The sequence below is a fragment of the Capsella rubella genome, unplaced genomic scaffold (assembly GCF_000375325.1).
Source record: "Capsella rubella cultivar Monte Gargano unplaced genomic scaffold, Caprub1_0 scaffold_7, whole genome shotgun sequence".
Classification (NCBI taxonomy): Eukaryota; Viridiplantae; Streptophyta; class Magnoliopsida; order Brassicales; family Brassicaceae; genus Capsella; species Capsella rubella.
This window is the reverse complement of record NW_006238917.1, coordinates 12,923,071-12,932,675: the sequence shown is the minus strand read 5'-3', so window position 1 is coordinate 12,932,675 and position 9,605 is coordinate 12,923,071. Positions and strand designations below refer to the sequence as shown.

At 37.5% G+C, this 9,605-nt stretch overlaps 3 protein-coding genes across 4 annotated transcripts; 2 read left to right on the top strand and 1 right to left on the bottom strand.

Moving 5' to 3' along the window:
• The first annotated feature begins 418 nt into the window (after nt 1–418).
• Nucleotides 419–4,391, top strand: LOC17880084 (bifunctional TH2 protein, mitochondrial). The gene is made up of 6 exons (XM_006283236.2): nt 419–866; nt 1,808–1,916; nt 2,336–2,626; nt 2,741–3,149; nt 3,284–3,550; nt 3,641–4,391. The coding sequence occupies exons 1-6, from the start codon at nt 523–525 to the stop codon at nt 4,066–4,068; spliced, it is 1,848 nt and encodes a 615-aa protein (XP_006283298.2). The 5' UTR covers nt 419–522; the 3' UTR covers nt 4,069–4,391.
• Nucleotides 4,392–4,479: 88 nt separating this feature from the next.
• On the top strand, nt 4,480–7,161 carry LOC17878198 (B3 domain-containing protein REM-like 3). The gene is made up of 9 exons (XM_006283447.2): nt 4,480–4,659; nt 4,733–5,027; nt 5,127–5,230; nt 5,321–5,585; nt 5,667–5,854; nt 5,959–6,223; nt 6,298–6,425; nt 6,518–6,788; nt 6,880–7,161. The coding sequence occupies exons 1-9, from the start codon at nt 4,582–4,584 to the stop codon at nt 6,933–6,935; spliced, it is 1,650 nt and encodes a 549-aa protein (XP_006283509.2). The 5' UTR covers nt 4,480–4,581; the 3' UTR covers nt 6,936–7,161.
• Nucleotides 7,162–7,235: 74 nt separating this feature from the next.
• On the bottom strand, nt 7,236–9,351 carry LOC17877401 (binding partner of ACD11 1). 2 transcript variants are annotated; one of them, XM_006284260.2, is made up of 8 exons: nt 9,253–9,351; nt 9,035–9,138; nt 8,861–8,942; nt 8,531–8,599; nt 8,409–8,465; nt 7,959–8,302; nt 7,674–7,797; nt 7,236–7,548 (listed from the first exon to the last, which is right to left on the bottom strand). In XM_006284260.2, the coding sequence occupies exons 1-8, from the start codon at nt 9,256–9,258 to the stop codon at nt 7,528–7,530; spliced, it is 807 nt and encodes a 268-aa protein (XP_006284322.1). In that variant the 5' UTR covers nt 9,259–9,351; the 3' UTR covers nt 7,236–7,527. The 2 variants fall into 2 exon arrangements, with proteins under 2 accessions (XP_006284322.1, XP_023634476.1); XM_023778708.1 differs by having other exon boundaries at nt 8,549–8,599.
• Nucleotides 9,352–9,605: the final 254 nt, after the last annotated feature.

Below are 9,605 nucleotides of genomic sequence, written 5' to 3'. Positions count from 1 at the left end.
TTGGAACAGATATGAAACCCGATCCCAAATGATTTCCCAATCCTACCCCACAATCTCCAATCAATAACCGTAAATCGAATCCCGCAGTTCCTCAACTGCGAGATTGAGACCAACCATAACCAAAAGCAATCAATGCAGACCCCATAGAAACCGAAAACAAACCACGAAAAAGCCATCTCTTACCCCTTGAAACAAATTGCCGCCGTCGCCATCCTAGATTGTGAAAAATAAATGTTTTGAATCATTAATTTAGAGGTTGTCTAAATAACCGTATTAGTATTGGGCTTAGTCTTTCGTTTATTTTCGGCCTTTATCTTTGGTTTCTCTGGTTTTGTAACTAGTTGGTTGGATTGTTTTGTGATATAAAATCATAAGTAAAAGACAATTGAGCTGAGAAGAAAAAATAAAAATAAAATAAAGATATCAAAATTAGAAGCGAAAAAAAAAAAAGTGAGTACTCTCGTCTCTGCATCGAGCCTTGCACAACGAGCGAAGCTCTTCTCTATAATCTCGACTCGTTTTATGCGCTTCCTCTTCTCCACGCACCTCATCAATAACTCGCTTGGTCTCCTCCGATCTCCACTAACCGCCGCGCCGATCTGTTCTCTCTGGGTTCCCATCAAGTCTCCGGTCTTCCGATCGGCGACTAGTCCAATGGCGGCGGCCGCCTTCTCTTCAGCGATGGCGATTACTCCCAACTCGGAAGAAACTCTCGCAAGGAAGCTTTGGATCAAGTTTAACAGAGAGTGCCTCTTCTCTATCTACAGCCCATTCGCCGTCTGTTTAGCCGCCGGAAATCTCAAGATCGATACATTTCGTCAGTATATTGCTCAGGATGTTCATTTCCTTAAGGCCTTTGCTCACGCGTAAGCTCTCTTCTTTTGAATTGCCTTCATTTACTTGGATTGTGGATACAGTGATGCTCGAGAGTTTGCTTTAGTAGTTGGTTATACTGGCAATTTTGTTGTTGATCCTTTAGACTGCAAAGTGAAGATGAATGTAGATGATAATCTTAGAGATTTTGGAGGGTTTTAGATTAGGGTTAGAAATCGTTATTGATAGAATGGATCTGGAGCTTCACATTTTGCTTAAAACTCCATGAACTGTAGGTTGCTAGAATCTGAAGCTGTGTGTGTACCTGATATGCAAGAGAAGAAATCTTATATGGAATATATATGATTGATGCTTTTGTCAACCATTATATCATTTATGAACCACAAGTTATGTGGATAATGTTTAGTATATACGAATTCATACATCTGAATTTTTGGGTTTCTGAAGTTGTTGTTTAGTGATATGAAGTTCAGATAAAGGATTGGCTCCTAATTATTGGTAATGGTGGTATGAAAGATTAGTTTTCTATTGGTCCCTGTGTGCATGTATGACAAAGTTTGTATCAAAGAAAGTACTTCAAGTACAGTGTATTTATGTTGAAATGCTTTTTCTCTGGTCCTCTGATTTTTGTAAGATTCTATGTTCCCTTGGAATGATTTTTAAGATTTCGTAATGCTGTTCTCTGCCTCACATATAGTGTGGTCATTCGTGTCTGCAAGTGATTTTAGTACCTTACTATCCTTTGACATAGGAATATAGGATAGGATTCTTACTAGGATGCTGCTCTCATTCAGTGCCACTGTATCTTTTTTACTTTAGCAGTTGATAAAATGATCTTATTGTGTTACAATGAATGTGAGGAACTTTTTGTTTAGCGTATCCGTTATCAGATATAAAGAGTTGGTTATATCAACCCTCTGGGAACCTTTCAATACAAGGCTTTCTTTATTAAAACATGTTCCTGCTTTTTTAGGTATGAGTTGGCAGCAGAGTGTGCTGATGATGATGATGATAAATTGGCAATTTCTAACTTGAGGAAAAGCGTGATGGAAGAATTGAAAATGCACGACTCATTTGTACAGGTAAAACATAAAGGTCTTCTCTGTATTACATGCTCACTTATCATAATTTCTAGAAACTGAGCATCACCATTAACTAGATAGTTCCTGCTTTGTTTGGATTGTAAAACATCTTCATATCATCTCAGGAAAAAAGAATACACTGCTGTTAATTAGTTTACTTTCATTTGTTTGATATCTCATAGTCTTTTACTATGATATATAGTTTTCAGCCAAATCCCTGCAATGTAAGTTTAAGAATTGGACAAAAGAACATAACAGAATCGGATGTAATAAAATTAAAGTCATAGAATAGAATCTAAACTCTGAAAAATACTTCTTAAGTTTTCTGTCAGCTTTATTATACTAATATCATTGACATCATTATTATAATTTTTCTATCAAATTCTGTTCTCAGTAGTACGTTTGTCTGATCCTTGCAGGATTGGGATTTAGACATCAACAAAGAAGTAAGTACAAACTCAGCAACTTTGAGATACACTGAGTTCTTGTTAGCTACAGCATCCGGTAAAGTAGAAGGATGCAAAGCTCCCGGCATGCTTGATACTCCATTTGAAAAAACAAAAGTTGCTGCCTACACGCTTGGTGCTGTGACACCTTGCATGAGGTTGTATGCCTTTCTCGGTAAGGAGTTCGGAGCACTTTTTGACCCCAGTGATGTGAACCAACCCTACAAGAAATGGATCGATAATTATTCTAGTGATGCTTTCGAGGTATGTCATAGTTGTATGTTTCTGCATTATTCTGTGAACTTTTAAGGGTTTTTAGTATGCTGTTTTAGATGATGCATCTTGTATAATGAATAGTCTGTTTTCTGTTAAATCTAGGCGTCAGCCAAGCAAACTGAAGACTTGCTTGAGAAGCTTAGTGTCTCTATGACTGGTGAAGAATTGGACATAATAGAAAAGTTGTATCAACAGGCTATGAAACTTGAAGTAGAGTTTTTCCATGCCCAGCCGCTTGCTCAGCCTACCATAGTTCCACTGTTCAAGAACCATTCAAAAAATGATTTGGTGATCTTTTCTGATTTTGATCTGACTTGCACCGTTGTGGATTCTTCTGCTATTTTAGCGGAAATAGCAATCGTAACTGCCCCAAAAGATGAATTGAGTCGATCTGGACAACAAATTCAGCGAATGCTCTCATCTGACCTTAGGAACACCTGGAATCTACTTTCTAAAAAATACACAGAGCATTATGAAGAATGCATAGAGAATATTCTGAATAAGCAAAAAGGTCAGACTTTTTTACTGTTAGTTTATACAGATTCAACGACTATAATAATTTATATGCCCTTTATAAGATGGTTGAGACTTTCTGTCTGTTTTTTTCTCTCAATGTGGGAAATTTGTTCTTTTGTTCTTTTGCAGCGGACAAGTTTGACTATGAGGGTTTATGTAAAGCACTAGAGCAGCTCTCAGATTTTGAGAATGAGGCAAACAATCGAGTGATCGAGTCTGGTGTACTCAAGGGCCTGAATCTTGAAGACATTAAGCGAGCTGGGGAAAGGTTAATTCTTCAAGATGGCTGCATCAATGTCTTCAAGAAAATCTTAGCGACTGAGAATCTGAATGCAAAAGTTCACGTGCTTTCGTATTGTTGGTGCGGTGACCTTATAAGGGCAGCCTTTTGTGCTGGTATGTGCCAATATCCTTAGCTTCACGATTTTTGCTGACAGTTCAGGTCCTAAAATTAAGAAACTATGCTAAGCAATCTCATTTTTACAGGTGGAGCAGATGCAGTGGAAGTACATGCTAATGAATTCACATTCGAGGAATCCATCTCGACTGGTGAAATCGAGAGAAAGGTTGAATCCCCAATCGACAAAGCTCAACAGTTCAAAAGTATCCTACAAAATGGAAAGGATATCAACGAGAAGAAAAGCCCCCTGACTGTTTATATTGGAGATTCAGTAGGTGACTTGCTGTGTCTCCTCGAAGCAGATATAGGAATAGTGGTTGGCTCGAGCTCGAGCCTTAGGAGAGTGGGAACCCATTTTGGGGTCTCATTTGTGCCTTTGTTCTCTGGAATCGTCCAGAAACAGAAACAATACACTGAAGAAGAATCATCATCAACATGGAAAGGACTCTCTGGCACTCTTTACACAGTTTCAAGCTGGGCTGAAATTCATTCCTTTGCTCTTGGATGGGAGTAAAACCGGTAGAACAATATATGAAGAGATTGGTGTATATACTGCCGAGTGGCCAGTTTTATCAAGAGCCACACAAATTTCAGCAACTGTGAGTACCGATGGTGATGGTGGTGATGATAACCTTTGGTTCGTGTCGCGTCTAGAATTTCATGTTGATGAGCTTTTTGTTGCTGCTCTTTGGGATGATCTCTTGTTGTGGCTTTAGACAGAAAAATTGTGATGCCGAGATGTCATTTTTATGCTTGGACTCAACAACAGTGAAGAGCCATCTATACATAATTATGTGTTCCTATTAAAAATGCCATAAAAGTTTGGTTATTGTTACAGTTTTAGTTTTTTGATTATTGTTTTAAAAAGGAAAAAAAATATTACAAAGTTATGACTAATTGAGAAGTAGTACGTGGAAGAAGACCAGACCAGAACAGCGTGAGGAAAACGAAAAGACTCGAGCTTTATAACTCTCTCTCATTTTATGTTCACAAAAATCTGAAGATTTTGAATTTGACTGGTTCGTCAATGGCCGATTCAGTGTTGTTCTCTTCAGCAAAGCCTCACTTCTTCAAGCCCATTCTCCCAGGCTTCAACACCTCTATTGTAATATCTCTCTCTATGTCGCCTCTCTGCATGTTACATATATATATTTTACTCTGTTCTTCTTTGGTTGCAGTTGATTCCTGAAGCTTTTTACTCAAACTATCTAGAGGGAAGACAAGAGGGCAACACAGCAGAACTGAGATCAGACATGTCAGAGATGACCTGGATAATTAAGATGGACGGCCGAAGATTGTCCAAAGGATGGGAGAAATTCGCAGAGGCTCACAATCTTCAGGTCGGAGACATTCTTGTTTTCAGACACGAAGGGAATCTCTTGTTTCATGTTACAACTTTTGGACAGAGTTCTTGTGAGATACGTTACTCTTACTCATCACAAAAAGACGATAAAGATGTCAAGGACAAGACAGGTATAAGTTGAGAGAGTCTTTACTGTTTTTTCGACTACCAAAAGAGGAACTAAGCTATTGACGTTTATTTTGTGGTGCATGCATGTGCTTCTGATTCAGGAAAGGTTACAACAGTGAAGAAAACCGCAAGAAATGAATGTTCATCAGTGGACACTGATTTTGTAGTGCCTGTCACAGCCTCAAACCAAAGACTTGATTCAGTTGTAATTAGTCCTTTCACTCTATAACTCTTATATTGGACTGAATGAATCTGCATAAATAATCCTATCAACTTGGAATATTTTTCTTTGCAGTGTCTTCCTAGAGGTTTTACAAACTCAAGTGGTCTGAGTAAACTGTGCAATGAGATGATTCTAATGGATGAAAAAGGCAGGCCATCGAAAATAAAACTTTGTTACAAAGAATCAACTAATAGGTTTTGTGCCAGCCGAGGTTGGAGAGCTTTCTGCTGCAAGAATGGGCATCAAACTGGTTGTTTCTTAAGGCTCATATTGGTCCGAAATGGGAAAACACCTGTGCTCCGGGTTTTTCCTTTGGAGAGGGATGAGGACAACATTGGTAAGTTAAGCACTCTCTTGGATTTTATATGTAGTTAAGAATGCAATGATTATGAATTATGGTGGAACGTGTTCGATTCAGCAAAGTGCTCAAAGAAGACTAATCAAGAAGTAGAACATGAGTCTGTGAAAGAGGAGATGAAAGTGGACTCTGGAAAGCTTATAAGAGATAGATTAGTAAAGAAAGATCCCAAGAGTTTGTGTTCTTCATCACACGACACTAGTTTTGTGGTCCCTGTCACAGCTTCAAACCAACGACTTGATTCATTTGTAAGAAGTATTTAACTTTTATTACTCTATTTAACTGAATTTTGTAGGATGAATTAGTAATACTCATGAATGAGTGTGATCAACATGGGATATTTAATTTGCAGAATCTTCCAAAAGGACTTACAACCTCAAGTGGTCTGAGTAAACTGTGCAAGGAGATTGTTTTTATGGATGAAAGAGGTAGGACATCGATACTAAACTTGAGCTACGATAAATCAAGTTGTCGGTTTAAAGTCAGGCGAGGCTGGAGAGCTTTCTGCTGCAGAAATGGACATGAAATTGGTTCTTTCTTAAAGCTCATATTGGTCCGAAATGGAAAAACACCTATACTCCGGATTTTTCCTTTGGAAAAGGATGAGGGCAGCATTGGTAAGTTCACCACTGTTTTGGTTTTGATATGTAGTTAGGAATGCAATATTAATGAGGGAATCTTATATATCCAGGAAAGAACTCGCAAAATATTAAGCAAGAAGTAGAACATGAGTCTGCGAAAGCGGAATCATTGTCTTTGTCAGATAATTCTTGCTTTGTGGTATCTGTCACAGTTTCTAATCTAAGGGAAGACAGACTGGTTAGCACTTCACTTTATTCCTACTGTTATACACTAGCTTGTACATTCCAGAGATAATTCGAAGTTTTGAGTCTAACTATTTGGTATTGCAGTATCTTCCAGTTAGGCTTTCAAGATCAAACATACTGAAGGGAAAATTTCACGAGATAAATTTAATGAACAAACATGGAAGGACATGGACGTTAAGTTTGAAATACAGTAAATGCTCTCGCAAGTTTAGCATCTCACGCGGCTGGAAATGTTTCTGTGAGGCCAATGGTCAAAAACCTGGATGCACCTTTTTATTCAAGCTGGTCAGAAACAGAAAAGCCCCTGTGCTGCTCATGACCTCTTTAGACGGGAATACTCACCAAAGCAAAACAGGTTTGTGAAGTTAACAACGCCTATTTCCATTTGAGTTCCACATATTGTAGTCAAGTAACTTAGAGTTACTCTGTTTTATTGCTTTCTTCAGCGTCTGTTAGACCAAGATGGAGTAGCATGGGACAAGAAGTGAAATTAATGGGTTGAAGCACCGGATCCCGTTTGAAGGGGTTATGTTTGAATCATCCTGCTTTTGTTTATTGTTTTTTGGTATTAGACTTGTCAACTAGTGTCAAAATCTAAAACTTGGTCAAGCCAGAACATGAGAGAAGACTTCAGCTTTAGATGTGTAAAACCGAACATCGAGACCTTTAGGACATCAAAAGCCTGGATATAAACATATTGTTTCTTTCAAAGGATGCTTAATTGCGCATTGTGTAAGTGGTTTACCATAGTATATTTCTCGTGGACAAACCAAATAAGTCTTGAGTATCAAATTATAAGCTATAGGAAGAGAAACTATAATCGCGTAGTCATTAATCGATGCAGTTATAGTAACCTTACAAAGCAAAACAATACAATCAAAGACCAGGTCTTTAAATAAGAAACTGAGAAATCCAAAAACAGTTGCACTTATAAGAAACATGAAGTAAATTTGAAGACAATGCAGCACACACAGAACACTAAAAGAATGAGAATACCCTATATCACAAAAATTTTGTTTACACAAGGCCAGCATAGCAACTTCCGTTGATCCTGACTTCAAAGCTTACTTAAGTCCAAGCTTTTTACCTTTTTATTATACAGCAATTGGTGTATCCTGCAGAAGCCAGTTTAATCAGTTTACTTTGTCATCCCTTAAAGGAGCAGGTAAGTACATCAAACTACAATTATCATACACAGTTAACAAAACAAATTCTGCACTTGATTGGTTTGATGACTCACCTTGGAACTCATATTTGAGACTGCTAGATTGAACTTCTCTTTGGTTTTCGAGCCAGCAACCTGACCTACTCTTGCAACTTTACTGAAAGCTCCACTAAACCAAGCAGCTCCAGCAGTCACGTATCTTTTTGGAAGCATAATCAAAAAAATATAAACAGAACAAACGGGTTCATCATCATAATAGTGTTGACAATGATCAATTCATGAAGTCAGGAACAAAAAAACTTTGAAAGATGGGCGATGTTGATTCCTGCCAGATCGATTCTCAAAGCAAAAATTCTTTACCTGCTTGATTTGACAGCTGAACCAGTGTCGTTTAACTTCTTCTCGGCTGCAAATAATGCTGCCATGGTTTTATCGGAGACCTGAAGCTTTTGATCAACAGATTTTACTTTCTCATTAACAGCAGAAATACCAACAGTGAACTTCTCAGTAAGCCCAACTCGCTTGTCAAAAGACGAAACTTTAGCAGAAGCATTGGCTCTTAATTGATGCTTTTCGTCGAAAGCCTTGGCTTTATTCACTGCATCTTGTCCAAGAGCAGAACCTTTTGCCAAAACAGTTGCCACCACATCTTGTGCTTTGCTAACATATGCTCTACTATTACCTCCATCCACCGTAGTTTTCGTCTGCAAATGGAGTTCATTTTACATTATTGCTGTATAAAAACATGTTTTAAAGACTATAATATTCACAAACTTGCTCTTTTGAACTCCCTACAAGAGTTTTACTAACCTGTGTAGTACTCTCTTGAAGACCAAGGGGCATTGCGTTGTCCACCATTCTTACTTCCTGCATATATAGAAACGTCAGAAACTAAGACATCATGCAGAAGCAGATTCAAAACAACACACAACCTTTATCTCACGCCTCACATAGTTTTCAGCTCGAGTTATTGTAACAATCTTGTCCACAATCGTCGCACCCTACAAAAGAAGATGTAATAGATTCTATTAGCATTTAAATGTATACAAGATTCCCATTTGTTATCACAAAATATACACTTAAAGAGTTTTGTACAAAGAGCTTTAGTATCTAATATATATACAAGACATTGAACAGCTCTATAGATTAATAGTATCACAAATGTATAAGTTCCTTAAACGAAAGCTATATGTTTTGTATGAATAACATGAGACATAGAAGGTGTCGGTGAAATAGACATAACAAAGAAAATTATCACATACCGATAATAACAAAGCAATTTCAAGGGCTTTAGGATCAGTAAACGTAACAAATGCGACTCGAGACTGCCCAACTTCTTTGCACCTAAAAATTTCCACAAACAGCTTTAAATTAGGTTTCAAATTTTGTTAACCAGAAAGAATTAAGACAAAAGTTAAGGTTCGGACACAACATACTTTTGGATTTCAATGTGTTCTATGTCGCCTGAGAAAGAGAAAAACTCGTGAATCTCCCTCTCTGTAGCTAGATCTGAGACATTATTTACTTGAACACTTCTTGTCTACATCGGGATTCGAAGAGACAGTAAGAAAAAAAAACAACAAAACATAACTGTTAGAGTAGCTCAAGAAATTGAAACATTCGAATGGTGAAATCAAAGGTAATCATGATTCACCTGCATTGTTGTAGAAGGAAGCTGTGGACTGCTGCGAGAGAGAATAATTATTTTGACGAAGAGACGAAGAAAAAGATTTGAACAGCACAGACGTCACTGTTGTCCAGCTAAGCTAATATTATCTCTCGCTAAAATGGTTTATGTATTTTTTTTTTTTTCTAAATTATGTGTTTCCTGTTTTGCCCTTCTCTTTAGTCTTATAAATTCTGTATGCAGAATAAAATATCCTGAGAAATTGTCTTCTCTTTTGGTCAATAGAGTAAAGTAGGAACACATGGCTTTAAACAAACGTAACTAAAATAACAAAACTTAAGTTTCGTCAATACTTGGGAACGATAGGGATCGCTATAATG

Bases quoted from the DNA above. Each gene is read 5' to 3' on its own strand.
- LOC17880084 (XM_006283236.2), top strand. From the start codon at position 523: ATGCGCTTCCTCTTCTCCACGCACCTCATCAATAACTCGCTTGGTCTC. The intron at 867-1,807 runs GTAAGCTCTCTT...CTGCTTTTTTAG, and splicing joins CTTAAGGCCTTTGCTCACGC to GTATGAGTTGGCAGCAGAGT. The intron at 3,150-3,283 runs GTCAGACTTTTT...GTTCTTTTGCAG, and splicing joins TATTCTGAATAAGCAAAAAG to CGGACAAGTTTGACTATGAG.
- LOC17877401 (XM_006284260.2), bottom strand. The intron at 8,466-8,530 runs GTTGTGTGTTGT...CTATATATGCAG, and splicing joins ATGTGAGGCGTGAGATAAAG to GAAGTAAGAATGGTGGACAA. The intron at 7,798-7,958 runs GTAAAGAATTTT...GCTTCCAAAAAG, and splicing joins TCAGCTGTCAAATCAAGCAG to ATACGTGACTGCTGGAGCTG.
- LOC17878198 (XM_006283447.2), top strand. From the start codon at position 4,582: ATGGCCGATTCAGTGTTGTTCTCTTCAGCAAAGCCTCACTTCTTCAAG. The intron at 4,660-4,732 runs GTAATATCTCTC...CTTTGGTTGCAG, and splicing joins CAGGCTTCAACACCTCTATT to TTGATTCCTGAAGCTTTTTA. The intron at 5,586-5,666 runs GTAAGTTAAGCA...TGTTCGATTCAG, and splicing joins GAGGGATGAGGACAACATTG to CAAAGTGCTCAAAGAAGACT.